The sequence below is a fragment of the Castor canadensis genome, chromosome 17 (genome assembly GCF_047511655.1).
Source record: "Castor canadensis chromosome 17, mCasCan1.hap1v2, whole genome shotgun sequence".
NCBI lineage: Eukaryota > Metazoa > Chordata > Mammalia > Rodentia > Castoridae > Castor > Castor canadensis.
The window spans coordinates 6233293-6250010 of NC_133402.1; the positions used below are offsets into that span (position 1 = coordinate 6233293).

General features: G+C 41.2%; 1 protein-coding gene across 31 annotated transcripts in view; it reads left to right on the forward strand.

Moving 5' to 3' along the window:
* Rbfox1 (RNA binding fox-1 homolog 1) overlaps window positions 1-16718 on the forward strand; it is a 1956039-nt gene that overhangs the window by 1886235 nt on the left and 53086 nt on the right. For all 31 annotated transcript variants that reach the window (XM_074060407.1, XM_074060396.1, XM_074060397.1 and 28 more), the window contains one exon: window positions 15800-15932. In XM_074060407.1, the coding sequence (XP_073916508.1) occupies window positions 15800-15932 (133 nt within the window). The remainder of the gene's footprint in view (window positions 1-15799; window positions 15933-16718) is intronic.

Consider the following 16718-nt stretch of genomic DNA (forward strand, 5'->3'; position numbering starts at 1 on the left):
TTGATTCCATCACAGGATCCCCCTACTATGACAGGTTTGGCTCTCTTTTTAATGACATAATCTGGATGAGTAAAATTTAACACCTCCATGTGCATTTGCCTTTCTCCTAATTAATAAATAATTTTCCTATATTTAATTGTCATTTGAGCTTTACCTCTTGTGAATTTTCTGAAATTTTATTGTTAGTCAGAGGGAAGCAACCTGTGAAAAGTGTAGATATTGTAGTATATTTTCTACTTTGGTCATCTGATTTGTCTACGTACCATTATATATTTTCATTGTTTGGGCAAATATGTCTTTCCCCTTATCAGTTTTAAATGTAATTTTAGGATATAAAATCCCTGTCAGGAACAAGTTTTGTTTAGTGGTAGATTAGTCTGCTTGAGTTACCATAACAAAATACCAATGTCTAAACATTAGATATCCATTTTCTCATTATTATGGAAGTTAGAAGTCCAAGATCAGGGTGCCAACTGGTTGGATTCTGGTAAGGGCTCTTTTCTTGACTCGCAGATGGCTGCCTTCTCCCTGTGTCCTCACATGGAAGAGAAACAGCAGGTGCTATCTGGTGTCTCTTCTTAGGACACTACTCCCCTTTATCTAAACCTAATCAACTCTCAAAATGCCTCATCTCCAAATACCACCATATTGAAAACGAATATTTCAGTATTTGAATTGGAGGGCAGGTTAGCAGGCAGGAGACTCTTCAGCCCATAGCATGCACCAAGATACAAGAGTGACATTTTGTGAAATGTTAAAAACATATTTTTGTAGCAGAAATTTCTGTAGAGTTCCATGTGCTTATCAATGCATGGTTGCATGGGAGCCATAGCTGAACTTCTGTGGTAGAAAACCTAAAGTTGAAGGAAGATAAATGAAATTTTCACCCTTAGCCCACAATAAATCAGACACCATAAGCAAATGCTTGAGAATCTAAATATTATCAAAATGCAGACTCATCTCCTTTATTCACTGCCGTAAAGCTCAAGGGCAAGTGGTTGTGACATGGTTTTAATTGATACATTGATTGCAGATTTTATGGAAGTAATTGTATGGAATTCATAAAACCATGATTTAAGTGGCAGAAACATGCATAAATCAAACCTGCACTGTTCTGCTTTTAGGTAATTGGTAGAACATTCATTGGTTTCTGTAATTAAATCCCTAAATTAAGCCACAACTTCCTCTTTCTCTGCCCAGTATAGGAAATGGTAGTAGACTAAGTTCAGTTCATAGACAGTGCAGCCACAAGTCATCGTGTTACACAGAACTGTGTCCTCGTCTCTCACTCACATGCTGGTAACTCAGTTTCCTGGTTGCCTCCAAGATGGCTTTTTGTAATGCATTCTGGAGGAGTTTTTAAAAATAACTAGCATGCCATTTCAAACTTCAGACAAAATGTAAAGGGGAAAAAATGATGTAATCCAGGTAAACAAGACTTTAATGCAATATTGTTAAAAGTCAAAAAGACCTATAATGAACAAAATATCAACATTTTCCAGAGACAGGATGAGTTTTATTATTTTCCTTTCAGAGATTTCAGATCCAATATAGCTCAGCATGATATTCTGTTCAGCATAGTTTTTGGTTTTTATTATTATTTTTTTTAAATGGGACTGGGGTCTGAACTCATATCCCATCATGCTTATAAAGCAGTCACTCTTCCACTTGAGTCACACCTCCAGTCTGGATTTTTTTTTTTTTTTTTAAAGAAAATTGCATTAAGGCTGTCCATGGTTGTGAAAAGAATGAGCCAAGGGGATCGAGCGTTCAAGGCCAGCCTGGAGTACACTTTAAAAAGAGAGAGAGAGTTCAATTAAAACATGAGAACTAATTTTGGGAGAGTTCCCCCACATTAGGATTTGCACCCAAGTTAAAATCCTACATGGTCTAACCCTCATGCTAGACCTGGAAAAGAAGGAAAAATGGCAGTGTGCGCACCTTATGGGCTTTTTGCTAGGCCCTTCATGTGAGCTTCCTCAACATAATCCTCACAAAAACACCATGGTTATTGTGATAAAGGGATTAAGGAATTTGTCTGAGCTCACCCAGCTAGGCCACCTTGCGCCCAGCCTGTCTGAATCCCAAGTTTCTCTCCTATATCCCCTCTAAATTTGTGGCCCAGAGTGTGGAAACAACTGCTCACCTGGATCCTAGAAATGGTAGAACAGGGAGTGGTTCCTGGAGCAGCTGCCCAACATCTGTTTATGCCAGGGTCCTTTTTTCTCCCATCCCATGATTTTTGGAGAGAAACCTGTTCCCTGTCTGGCCAGGTCTTAGGAACAATGGTTTTTAGGTACTGGGGATATGGCTCAAGTGGTAGAGCGTCCGTCTCCCAAGCACAGGGTCCTTCAAACCCCAGTACTGCAAAAAAAAAAAAAAAAGTTTTAGAAGGCCAGATGGTAGTTTCAGCTTTATATGTAATGGGGTCATTATTTCTACCATTCAGCACTATTGTTGCAGTGAAAGCTGCATAGACTTGTATCCTGTGCATAAATAAATAGATGTGCCTGTGTTCCAATAAAACTTTATTTACAAAGTCAGTGGGCTGGATTTGGCTCCAGGGCATTCATTTACCAACATCTTTCTCAGGTTATCATTCTCATTTGGAAAGGTAAGACAGGGTCACTGACTACTTAGAGGCAAAGAGGAGACTTCTCTTTTTTGTATATTGATTGATTTATTTTACCATTATATTGCTGTTGTACTGGGGTACATTTGTGACATTTACAAAAGTTCTGACAATATATCATAGTTGAACTCACCCCCTCCATCATTCTCCTTTATTTCCCCTCCCCCCATTCTGAGACTTCTTTGAAATCTCGTTCTCATGTAACTTTTGCACTTTCTACCTTTTGTCACATTTTTAAACAAAGGTACATAAAAAGAATGCCCTCCACTTGGTGCATACCAAAAGAAGATCTAGACATAAGTTTCATCTACATACGAGGAATCAATCCTTAGTTTTGCTTTCAAAATAAGCAATCTGGAAGCTTTGTTCTGGTGCTATTAGCTTAAGACCTGCCTCAGTTTCCCTCAGCACAATGATGAGATAACATTATCTTACCCAGGATTCCCCTGCCTCTGTTTCTTTCCCCATACTTCCATCAATACTGGTTCTAAAACATCCTCAGGACTGGACCCTCCAATCAGAGAATCAGATACTGCTCCCTTCTTCCCATGTCAACACTGTGGTGGCCCATACCTATGCCCCTTTGTCATTTTCTCTGGCAAGTAGGTTGATAATCTGTTTCTTAATTCAACCAGTCTTCATTAAATTCTTTGTATATGTCAGTATATGCTATATACTACAATTATGCCACAAACAAGACACCCACAACCTTGGCCTCCATTGTACCAACACTCTTATGGGGGGGATCATATAATAGACAGGTGTATCATGCTAAGATATTAGAATTACAAAAGCATCACAGGTCTACTTGGGAGGTGGAACCTAGCTGGAGATGAGCAGCTGTTCACACTGTTACTTGGGAGCCTCTCAGAAAGTGAAGCCATCGTCATTTGATGCTCTAGACAGTGTACTTGGTTGCTGTGAACCCCTGTGTGTGTTTCACTGAACTCACACATCAAGAGATTTTGAGATACCTCCCATATGTCTTGCTCTGTCTGGGGCCACAGTCATAGCACATGGCTGATTTAAGGAACAAAGGCTGGCCCCTGGGGGACCCAGTGTCACCCAGCTACCACCCACCCACAGTGACTCCATCAAACATTCCCCTTCTATCTTTGAAGCACTGTCTTTTTGCCCTGCTTTCCCCAGGGTCTTGTAAATTTCTGATTTGTTCATTATTTGGACCTAATCATTCATTATAGGACTTAATCTTTATTACTGGCACAGATTAATTTTATAAAATAATGATTTTCATCTCAACATTTTCATAAATACACACAACATACTTTGATTACATTTCTAACTAATCCCAGATTTATTATTATTATTATCATTATTATTGCTATACCAGAGTTTGAAGTCAGGGCCTTGTGCTTGCTAGGAAAGTGCTATACCACTTGAACCCCTGCCATTTTGGGCTTTTAGTTATTTTTCAGGTAGGGTGTCACATTTTTGACCAGGGCAGGCTGCAGACTGAGATCCTCCTATCTATGGATTCCCCCATAACTAGGACCTTAGGCACATGCCATCACACCCAGCTTATTGGTTGAGATGGGATTCTTGCTAACTTTTTGCCTGGACTGGCCTTGAACTGCAATCCTCCTGATCTCTGCCCCCCAAGTAGCTGGGATTGCAGGTGAGAACCACTGAATCCAGCCACCAGGTGATTTTTTAGGGGGTTTTACTGGCTCTGACACTAATTCAGTTATTCCAGCTGGATGCCACTTTCATTTGCATTTTCAACCCCTGCTAATGTCACCCCAATTCTTCCACTCACATCTGCTTACTTTAAGTCATAATCATAGCCTACTTATCTGTTGTCTTTTTTCTTTTCCCTCAGGAAATAAAAACATCCTCAACAGTTGCACTTTCCTAATCCTTTAAAGGCAAGGAACTGCAAAGAAGTCACTTTTCAAGCAGCCGCTCTCTCAGCACTTTGGTTATTAATCTCAATGCAGAGTACTGGCTTTCGTCTTTTTCAGATGAGGGGTCTCACTTCTGCAAAAAGCTGCCAATTGCCAAAAAAAAAAAGATACCATCCCTTGGTGTGCCCCAACATCTTATTTGTCTTGATAGTTCTTTCACAGAAATACATATGACAGATAAGGAGTCGCTTGAGGATGCGTTTGCTTTGTTTCAGACAGATATTAAAACAATAAACTATGTTGCCCTGGGACTCCAGTGCACACACAGCCAGAGAACAAGGCCAAGACGAGATGTTTCAGAAAAGCAGCGAGGCAGTTGTGGTGTGGGAATTCCCTGGGAAAGTGGAGCCCAGTAATATGACAGAAACTATTTTTTAATGCTCACGTTTTCTTAAGAGGATCAACTGGCTGGTGCAGCTCCCACATTTAACTCCCAGACGATGCCCACCCTCCTCTGGCCCCAACAGTGGTGAGAGAGAAATCCTTCAATAGATTGGGAAGCTTACTTTGAGAGTTTATTTTTAAGCACTTATCTGTACTTTGTTTGTTTCTTCAAACTACTGTGGATTTAAAATGGGGGAGAAAAGCACTATTCTGCGTTCGGAACTCTGCACGTGAAAGTTGCCGGGGTCAAAGATAAAATCCTGCTTGGTTCCTGGGTATGAAGGAAGATCCAACAGAGCAGGTGCTCATACCCAGGGAACACAGCTTTGTAAATTAAGCCATGCTTCTCGGGGTCTGCAGAGCTGGGAATGAGCAACTGAGGAGAGGAGAGAATGCAATGGTGCTAAAATAATTCAAGGTCTGAAGTAGGGATTTTGGGAGGATCTTACATAGCAATGTGTCCCGATGACACAGGTGACAGAGGTGGCTCCCTCCTCCTCTTGCCTTATTTCTCATCAAAAACAAATCCTCCCCACTCACTGCAAAGATACATACAAGGAAAATGACCTTGTCTTCCATAGAAAGAAAAGGCCTGAATAGTTAACTCTGGCTCCAGTTATTTAAACACTTGCTTCACTATGAATACCAAAAACGCCATTTTCTTAAGTCATGTTTTCATTTATAGAAAAGACCCATCATGCCTGATACTGTTTATTGTACCCAGAGACCTTGGGGGCAGTGTTAAGAAAATGCAATTTCAGGACAAAATAACATGCTGCATATTTAAGATCTCTCTCCTTGGGTTTTGTTCGCATGCGATATAGGTTCTTGATGCTTAATTGCTTTTCATATAAAAACAAGCAAGCAGACCTAAGAAAGTCACCCTTGCAGTGCAAGGAGTCAGGGAGACACACCATGTCCAACCTTAGAAATTGCCATGAGGGTCTTGGAAACATTTCCAGTAGGCTGTGTTTCTCTAACAAATCCTGGTTCCAATTATTGGGTTTGCAAAGTTCTCCAGTAGCTATGGCATGATTTGTTAAAAAGAATTGGGTCCAGGCAAAATAAGGAGTAAATGATCAGGGTACACTGGTGGTGTGACCATGGCAAAGTGTCTCTGCATGTAAATTGTCATGGCTATCTACCTACACCAAGGCATTGAATGAGATCCCAGCATGAAGAACCAGGCTGCTCAGGACATCATAGCTCCTCAAACAAATGGCTACTCTTTCCCTTTCTTTCTTAAAAGCTCTCCTGTAAGATTTTTGAAAGTATATCCAAGAGACTAGTTTGGAAGGCTTATATTAGTCCAGTGACTGGACTACAGGACCATTTCCCAATAATCCTCCTTTCGTCAGTTTTATAAGGGGACCCTGGGAGTTCCAGCTCCCGTATCAGGCAGGTGATCACTGAGTCCAGATGGCACCTGTCCTACAGGTTTGCTTTGGGTGTTGATCAAAGGATTGGGACTCAGTTTTTTAAGACTAACTGCTGATGCTCAAAAGCAGATGGCCACAACACCAACAGAACAGCTATCCCCACAGGGATGGCACCAAGTGAAATGAACAATGCATTTGCATCATGTACCCATCCTGTGAGTCACAGCCAACCCCCTGTGAAAGCCTCATGTTCAGAAGCTGCAGCAGCCCTAGAGAACCATGGGAAATTCAACCCAACATAAGGAAGCTAATTTATCTCACTTGTCCTGTTTCCTACCTGGAGAGGCAATTCACCAAGCTTGCTGTTTCAGCCAGCTGTTAGATAGATCATGAATGATTTAACAATTGAAACTTTACTGTGTATATGCACTCGATAAAGTAATTATTTATATAAATTATTTGGTTTCCTTTTTCCATGACTGCCTCAGGGGGAAAAAAAATCTAAGCTGACACATGTACAGATTTTGTCAGTCTAATAGATTTTGGCAAATTGCTCCATGGAAATTAAAATAAATTTCAGTATTGCAGGCCTTTGTCTATCTTCAGCTCCTTCCAACAACAGAAAGCACTTTGCAAATGGTTTCTTCAGTCCTGCAAGTTCAACACGCCAAGATTGAGATGAAGTCTTGTTTTGCTGAATGAAAACTTACAAATCTTGCCTAGGGCAGGTATCGTCAATACCTATGAGTGTAGGCTTCGCAAATACCTCTTCTGCAGAGTAAAGTGTGTGACAGCATGTTCAGCAGCCATAGTGTTTGCTGTTGGATTAGTCTAACCATTTGTAATGTGAAAGAGAAGGGACAATCACAGCTAACTTCCAGAGGTAAGCTGGAACAGTATGGCAATTAGTTAAAACCAACCCCACCCTCCTTGCTCAATACAGTCGAGCTTTAAGTGATCAAAGAATATTGCTATCCATAAGTGATGTGTGTGAGTTTTGTTGTTCCATTTATTTTTATTAATTTATTTTTTTGGAGATAGGGGTTGGTTATATGCAGCCCTGGCTGTCTTCAAACTCTCTAATCCTCCAGGCCTTCAGTCTCCTGAGTGCTGGGATTACAGGTGTGCAGCACCACATCTGCCTAAATTTGTTTTTATTTTTATTTCTTTATTTAGGAAGCCTCTCTTCTTTGTGATCAGCAGTCTTGCTGTCCAAATGGAATAAATTTCAGATGTTTTTCTACATTTTTTTGAGTAGCATGTTCATTTTTCAATGTCCAAAGAAGAGGTCGTTGTGAGTAAAATATCTGATCAGAACATTTAAAAATTGGTTATATACAGGAAAAGTGCAATGCCTGAAAATGTTACTAAAATTTTCCCAGTTTCTTATTCCAATTTTCCAAATTCAAACTGTGTAGTGGAGTTGAAACACAAAGAGCTCACTCACAGTAACTGGGTCCGGGTGTATAGCTGTGGCCTCCACTAACCCAATGCATGGGCAACCCCAGTCACTATCACTGATAGCTATCCACATTCCCCACATTTTTGGATGGTATACAACACCCCTGGCTTACATCCAGATGTGGAGGTAAACCCCAGGAGGCCAGGCAAGCAGCTTGTCTTTGCATTCTCATCAGGTACACAAATAAGGGATGGTCTCTATGGCCTGTATCCAATTAGCACAAAAGGAGCAAAGCCTTTGCAGGTGTCTTAAAATCTCAGAACATAAATATATAATGAAATAAATGGCCTTCCCCCAGTGCCCAGCCAGTAGCATATTGAGATCTCTGGGATGTTTGTTAACAGATTCCCCTGCAAATTAACCCAGTCCACGATGGCTGGAGGTTGGCTCTCTCAGATGTAATGTGCATAGAGACCACGTATAGGCAATAGGAGGGAAGCCAAATTGAGAGATTCCAAAGAAATAAAGAGTGCAGTAGAAAGCTTATTCCAAAGCAAACTGGGAATTCCTTTGGGTAGGGTAAGAGATTAGATCATAGGCTTTAGTTTCATGAGAATCTGACCTAGTCTATGTTCCATTCCCTGTCCTCATGTAAGCAAAAATTGCTATGCTTGTGGTCCATGTGTGTTTGAGAAGAGTTAGTGGGTGAATCTGTGCATGTAGCAATTAGCATGTATTAGAAACGCTAACTGTTATCACACAGTTCAATCTCCTCCATCCAATAATGGAGTCTCAGAAGTTGGAGTTTTGCCAACTCTTATCACATCTGCTTGAATTACTACATTTATCACTACCTAGGGTTTAGACTAGTGAATTCCAGGATCCTATACATCATCATAACCCAGAGTTTTTCTTAGAATGTGCCACCATCACAGGCAATATCTTAGCAACTCTTACAAATTCAAGGACTGTCATACATCTTCCTCTGCAACTGAACGGTCATGGAGTTCTGAGTTCATCTGACAATAGAATCAATACACATTTCAATGGCTCCTTTGTGCCTGGTCCTCTTAAAGATGTTGGAGACACAGTTAGTGACCAAAATGTAGTCCCCAGGACATCTCAACAGGAACTTGGAAAATGAGGTGGTAAGAAAATGAAAAGGTAAAGGCAGAGGGAGAGGGGACCAATAGTAGAGTAATATGATCATGATAATATGAGGGGGAAGGAAATGGGATTTATGATCTAGAAGCAAAGCCCCAGGTGCAGATGATGTTAAAATCAAGATTTGCACCAGCTGCATTAGAGAATCTGGTTAAATGTTTCAGACTGAATGAAGGAAAAAGGACCTACCAGAGCACCAAAGAGGCAACCACCATGTGAGGCTGGAGAAAAATGAGACACTTCGCTCCTTACAGACTTAACACTCAAAGTCTAGCTGAAGTAAAGCCTTAGATCAATAAATTTGTGTTGACGATGAGGTCAGGATTATGTCATCTTATTTTCCCCCCTCCAAAAATACAAGTCTTTCCCCAAGTTCAGGTTCTTGCCAATTCCTTCAGCACATCCTAATCAGACCCGTAACAGCTTAGAAACTTCTGGCTAATTTGGATTTGACTAAAACTTTTGTACCATGGAGTAAGAGATTCAATTATGGTGCGCAGTGTTTTGTGAGTAACTACCGCCCATAAAAAGTTAATTAATCAGGGCTGTGTCAATTTCCTTGTGCCATGTCAATTTGCTGCAAGGTAATTAATCACTAATCACCCACCAAGCAGCAGGCCGAGGGACAATCCACGAGCCATTTATTGTCTATCCTCAAATAAATGGCATGCGTATCCAGGAAGAAACGCATCTTGCCTTTCACAATATTTTTATCGACACTTTTGCATGTTGTAATAGACTTGAGCAACAAGCAGCTGCAGTTCAGTGGAATATGAATATTAAAGAAACAAAGGAGCAGAGATTTATAGGACATCGCGTTTCTGTTATGTCAGTTTTGAGATTAAACCAAGCAAATGAACAGTGAAAAATTACTCTTCTGTGTGGAGAATGGTGATTAGACTTGTACATTAATTAGAAATTTTTGTTTTCCTATTCAATGCATTTCAAATGAGGATATCCTATAAGGAAATGTTTGTCCAAAATGTATATTTATTCACTTCTAAACAACAGTATTTAAAATCAACATGCATTTTTTAATGAAACGAGACTCGGTCCCAAATGTGTGTTTCAGGCATAGATATATGTGAATCTGAGAACCAGAGATTCCACAAATTAAGTGGCTGTTTTGGTCTCTTTGTAAATTAAAAAATGAAAAGCTCCTCCTTTTTTTTTTTCCAAACCCTGAAATTAATGGATTTAAGAAAAAAATCGAAGGTCTTTTCATTTCTGTTTTGACCTAGAACTTAATATTCCCTATCATATTAAATGTTCTGTTTAATACCATTTAAAGAGAGTGACCTAGTCATGTGTAAACCCCGTTTTATAAATCAATTTGATGCACTTTTGATACTCATTCTGAAAACAAAAGCAAACCTTTTGTGCCATTTGGAAAAATAATCAGGTTTTGTGAATTTTTGTGGAGATGTTTATTGCAGGATGCCCGGCCTCTGGGAGCTATGACTGGCTTTTTATCCCCCCTCAGTATGTTACCTATTATACCACTGCTTAATTTATGGTCCAGCACACAAAAAGGGAGTTCCCCCAAGGGAAATCCTGCAGAACCCCCAAACCTACTCTTTAAAGCACATCTGCACCCCCGCCCCCAGAACTGTGCAAGTGAATTACCCACAAAACAGTTCGATCCCAAATTAGCATGTCTTCAGACTTTCCAAAGTGGGAAAGGGTGGATGAGGGAGAAGGGTGAGGAGGTGTGAGATGAAAAGAGAGCCCTGCCATCCATCTGATGGCAGGCCTTCACCAGGGCATCTGGCAATCACATGCAAATTCAAGCCAGCGCACAAATGCAAAGAATAATTGCCCATTAAATCGGTTGTATATTTTTATGGCTTTGATGCAGAATCTGCCCCCCTGTTGGGTTTTGCATCTGCTATTCTTCCATCTCTCCCACAGTTCTAAAATTTTAATATGCAGTTTATAACCCTCAAGTATTTTCCACTGCGTTTGTGTTTCTTCCCTTGGGATTTCCAGGCTGGTGAAATGATGTCATTTGTGTTTATTTTCAAAAGTAAACACCATGTTCATAAGAGACACCCCAGTCACTGTAAATACATTGAACTTGGAGCCCTTTGGAGATGGAGGCTTTCTCATGAAGGGGAGATAGCCAGTAAGCAGTTGACACTTTGGTAAATGGCTGGACTGGCTGGTTGATAAACCCACAAGTACTCTGTTTAAAAACATTGACTTGCTTTGGTATTTGAGCTTCCTCCAATGCCTCTTGTTACATCCCTAATGTTTCTATTTCATTGAGTTTCCACAGTATAGAACTCCTTGTTCTCAAGGGTGAGGTGGTTACTCCACTAATCTCCCCAAATTAGGTACTGGTATAAATCTAGTTGAAGGGTGAGAGTGGGTAGGCTGGGAATAGTGATGTCTCAACAAGATGTGTGTTTTTTGCTCCTAAGGCTCCTACCCTGTTTTTTTGTTTTGTTTTGTTTTTGGTTTGAGAAGAATTCAATTGTAGCTTTTGAGTTAAATTCAGTTTCCATTGTAGCAATATCTGATTTTTCACTTTGATTCATGCTGATAAGGTTTACAAGGGCACCTGCCGGTTTTTCCTCCATTGTCTCCTTCATCCAGAAACTAAGGACTTATACTGGATCCACAAATCAACCTGAATAGTTCCCATTGTCTCTGATGGGTGGTCTCTTTACATGTTTAATAACCTGAAGCTTAACTAGGAAAAAGTCAGACTTCACTACTGTGGTTCAGATATGCCTATAGTTTGGTATCTTTCTTTCTTTCTTTTTTTTTTTAATACTGTTCTTTAATTAACAAAGAGGCATTTACCTCTATTGGACAGGTATCAGATTTATGTCTTTTAACATTGCTTTACTCCTGTCCAGAAATGAGGAAGACACTATGAGTTTTGTTTGACATTTTGAATTGAATTTATTAAACATTTATTGCATATTTACTGGATTTAAACTCTTGAACTAGGGTGTGGATAGATGAAAATACCTGTAACTCAACAAAATATAAGTGGCATGCTACAGAATAAGCACATCATTAAGATGTTTTCTTTCAGGCAATTATTTGGGAAGAGGAAGGGGATAAGGCTGGAGGGGGAAGGAAAACGAGTGTAATGGGAGTAACTATAATCAAAATATGGTCATGTATACATCTATGAAAAGATCATAATGAAACCCATTATCTTCTACAATTTACACACACTAATAAAAAACATTATAAAATGTTTTCTTTCTATATGGTTGAAACAAAATACATTTTGGCTTTGTTTGATTTGTATCTGAATCATCTGCTCAAGTAATTGCTTCAAGTGTACACTTAGCCACATCCCAGTATCTATATGCCAGCACATCCAGTAGGCAAGTAAGAAAAATTCGACTCTTTCCTTTCCATGTTGAGTTTACAGGAAGTTTGAAAAACAGTTGTACTTTTTTGCCCTTGAAAGTGACCATTTGTCTTAGTGTTATAAGACAAAAGCCATGTTGCCCTAAACCAGCCTTTGTGTAAAAAACCCTGTAATAGAAAAGGGGTAAAACACAGAAGTCTAAGCTGCAAATCAGGTAGGTTTGGGTCCATACAGATGGTCATTTCCTTGCTCCTGTTACACATGATTACTGTGTTCAGGGAGTGTTGTGACTAAGCAAGGGAAGACATTGTGTCGGGTCATCAGGAGTGAGTGATGTGACTGAATACCTTTCAAATAGGTACTATATTTCTGGGGTATTTTCCCTAGAAGAAGAAGGATGTTCAAAGCCTGCCAGGCATTTAAATCTGCAGGAAATGAGTCAAGGGCTGTGATAATTCCAAATGCAATCCATTTGTCCAAGCAGTCTCACCTTCCATTGGAATGGCATGTGTTCTGTATCTGGTTAAATTTGATGGACCAGTTCAGCACCTGTAAGATTGGAGGTAGTAATGCTTTTTCTAGGGATCCTGACCTAAATCAAGTATGTCTCCTGTATAATGTTAATCTGCAGATCTGGGCAGCCTCTTTGTACCCAGGGCAGTGTTACAGAAGGTGGACAGAGAAGAGGAGAGGCTGTAGTCTCCCAGAAAGACAGAGGTGGACATTGGCTAACCAGTGACGTGGTGACAAGGCACAGGATTAGCTACATGACACATGCCGGGTGAACCAAACTGCAGAACAGATGGAGAGCCTTGCTCTCATGGAGCTCATATTCAACCACCAGTCTCCTTCATGTCTGCGACCTAAGCTACTTGCTTTTACCAGCATCACAGGAGAATCAGGAAAGCCTTCTGCAGAAGGAAGTTTGTAAAAAAAAAAAAAAAAAATAGAAAGGAAGGATGAAAATGTGAAAGTGAAGAAAAGCGGGAATGAATGAAAGGAAGGAGGAAGATAAAGAGGGAAAGGAAGAAGCAAATAAAGGGAAGAGGGAGGGAAGAAGGAAGAGAGGAAGGAAAAAAAAGGAAGGAAGTAGGGAGAGAGGAAGGAAGGAGGGAAAGAGGAAGGAAGGAAGGAAGGAGGGAAAGGGAAGGAAGGAAAAAAAAGAAAGGAACCAGAATAAGAAGTTAGGGAGAGAAGTAAGAAAAGAAGGGAAAAAGAAAAGAAATGCTCATTGGTCATGATGAGTAATGACACTTGATAAAGGGACCCATGAGCCAACTCTACACTGACAACCAAGGGAGAACTCCAAGGAGCATCTACCCGGGAGACGAGCCTGGGTCATACTTTACCCCATAAAGCCTCTGGCCTAAGACATGAGTTCTGGAAGCTCTGTTATATTCCAAGGGACTTGACCTCCTTGAAGGCAACAAGCTAGCCAGAAGCTGCTTTGTGGTCCTTCCTGTGTTCCCTTAACAGAATGAAAATTCCTTTAATGTGTCCTGTTTGGAGAGAGAGACTTGCCTTAGGACCTGTAAATACCTCATCCTGCAGGGCAAGGGGAAGGACATCTTCTCCCCGCAACAAAGAGGGCACAAAAATGGAATCCTGGCTTTCCACTTTGAACAGCCCGTGCTCCCTGCTCTCCAATGTTGAGCTTCTGTTTCATGTTATATCTCAATATCTAAATCCTCCAAGATTGATTGTAAAATCTGCTTGTCGCTGAGAGGGATCTTGTCTTGCTCCCGTGGCACCACAGCCAGTGATAATGAATGGGTCAGCATAATTACCGTGTTTCCTCACATAGGCAGCCAGCTGCTCAGCCAGATTGTACGTTTCTCATTCGCTTTATTTCAAAATCCAGGGCGTTCCTATGAAAACTTAATATTTGAACTGTGGCAAGATAGATTTGGAGTCTCACTTATTTTCTTCCCAGTCCTGAAGCCAAGGGTCTCTTATCTCATTACTGGTGGGGCCTAATGTGAGGAGTTTCCTGCTTCCTCCATTACAACTCTCATCTCTACAACTTTAGGCATGTCAGTTGTAATTTAATTCAGGAAACTCAGGTGTGGGGGATGGCAAGAGAGTTAGATAAAATTGCACAATTTGTCTTTAACAACAACAGTGAAAAATAGCCTTTATGGGCAAACAGAAAGATGAAACCATTCTGGCTTGGTTCTGTGATCCTAACATTTTACTTTTATTGCAAGAGAAAGATGTAGTAGAATCCATAAAAATGTGGTAGAATCTGTTCACTTTTCAAGATCACACAAAGAAGTCCAGGTAATCACAGCCAGTTTGTCTCCAAGTTCAAGGCTTTGATTCCAGCCCATAGGTGGTATAGAATCAGGAATTCTGCAGGAAACTCCACTCTCTCTCATTCATGATATAGGTACAATTATGCTCTGCCCACAGATCTAAGGTGTAATTCTTAGACCTTCATGGTCACTATATGGCCACCTCACAACCTCCTAGGTAACAGCTTGTGATTCCTAGGTCTTTCATGCATACATTCTTTTTTCCTTCCAACATCTTTTTTACTCCTTCCACAACCGACCCCATGGTCCATGAAGGAAAAGGATGCTGATAGCAATGGAAGGAATGGGGTGGTTGGGATGCTTTTCCCAAGAAAAATAGTCACAGATGTAAGTTTCAGGAGTCTCAAGGAATCACCAGGCAAAATTCCCTCCACCCCAACACTCCACCCTGTGTCTGAGAGACATGTTCCCCAAGGAAGAAAAACCCTGTCCTTGTTCTGTTCCTGAGAGCTGAGTCCTAAACTTTTCTGTCTGTAGTTATGGACACTGTGTTTGGTTTGAAAAGCTGCAGAAGAGTTAGGGGGCTTGTGAAATTCTGGTAGCCATTTATTTTGGAGACAGAGGAGTGGTTTGTGTACTCATAACACATACACACATCTGTACCAATGCTTCAATTCAAAGTTTAAGACAAGCCATAGATGGGCATAAAGAGAAACGCGGAAAATACATACAAGTGGGATGATTGGAAAATTAGAGATAAAAAAATGAACTCTTACTCATGCATTTTGGCCCCGGGAATAGTTTCTGGCGTGTGGAAATGTGTGCACACATGTATATAATTATGTATTTTTATATGCACACATATATAAATCCGAGTGTATACATGCACATGTATGTTCATAAGCCGTTACACATGTGCATAAGAATACATGCACACCCATGTATACTGTGTCTTCAGAAACAGATACACGTATGCAAATACACATACATATGCACGCACATACATGGCACATACGCTTACAATCTACCTTCTTAAAAATTTAAGTTCATGCGGTGAGTTTTTCCCCTGTTCTTTGGAATTATTTGTGAACCTTTGTCATTTACCACAACTTCCTGGATACGGGGTCCACCATCTTAACTATCTCATCTTCATCAAAATCAGTCTGGAGCCTCAGCCCCGCTATCTGCTTTTTGTCTCCTAACTCCTGGAAGGGGGTGGAGGGATCGTGTCCTGCACCCCCACAGTCCTGGGCAAACAAACGGTCCCTGCCAGGCAGCGTGTCCATCTCACAGTCTTCGTGGTCCTCTCTCTTCTCGCCCACAGTGCCCGGCTTCCCGTATCCAGCCGCCACCGCCGCGGCCGCCTACCGAGGGGCACACCTGCGAGGCCGCGGGCGCACCGTGTACAACACCTTCCGAGCCGCGGCGCCCCCGCCGCCCATCCCGGCCTATGGCGGGTAAGTGGCACAGCCTCCTGGGGGGCCCCATGCACCTGCCCTCACTCCCCAGAGGCACGGAGTGTTTGCTCGTGCATGATGGTCTTGACCGCCCCACCAGAACCGCCCCAGCATGCAGCCTGGCGCGCGCCTGCCGCAGAGCACCTTGCAGAGTTTTGAAAAATGAGTGTAATTTGTCCTGTCATGGTTGGTGCCTTTAAGCATTCTACATGTCACATGTTGTTATGTAAATTCTCTTTGAGACTGAATGCTGGAGAACAGAGAAATGGTTACAGCCGAAGATATATTTCTGATGGTTGCAAAAATCTGGTTATTAAGGAGGTTGGACCACTTTTACCCCCCTTGAATTCAAAGGGACATGAGGTTTCCCATACATAAAAATCACTTGCTCCCCTACCGAAAGACTTTGTGCGCTTCCAGGTTCGTGCACCTTTGCCTGAGAAAATTAGGTGTTATGTCACATGCAGACATTGAAAAGACCAATGAAATCGGAATTAATTTGCCTTTTTGCATTTTCCAAGATGGCATGGGCCTTCCTTTCTCCTCTGTGGGGAAAGTGGGAATTGATTTAAGCCCTACTGCCCATTTGGTCCTGTGCATGGACTTTCATATTGCCAAGTGAAGACCAATAAAGGTGGTGAATGATTAAAAAAGAAGAAGAAAAAGAAAAATGCTGACTTGGTTGAGGACAACCCTGAAGTGCTACTCTCTCTTTATCCTCTGGGGTCATGGGGGGAGGGATGTCTCTAAGGCAACAGCCTAGAAGAGAGGATAGTTGCAAAGTCC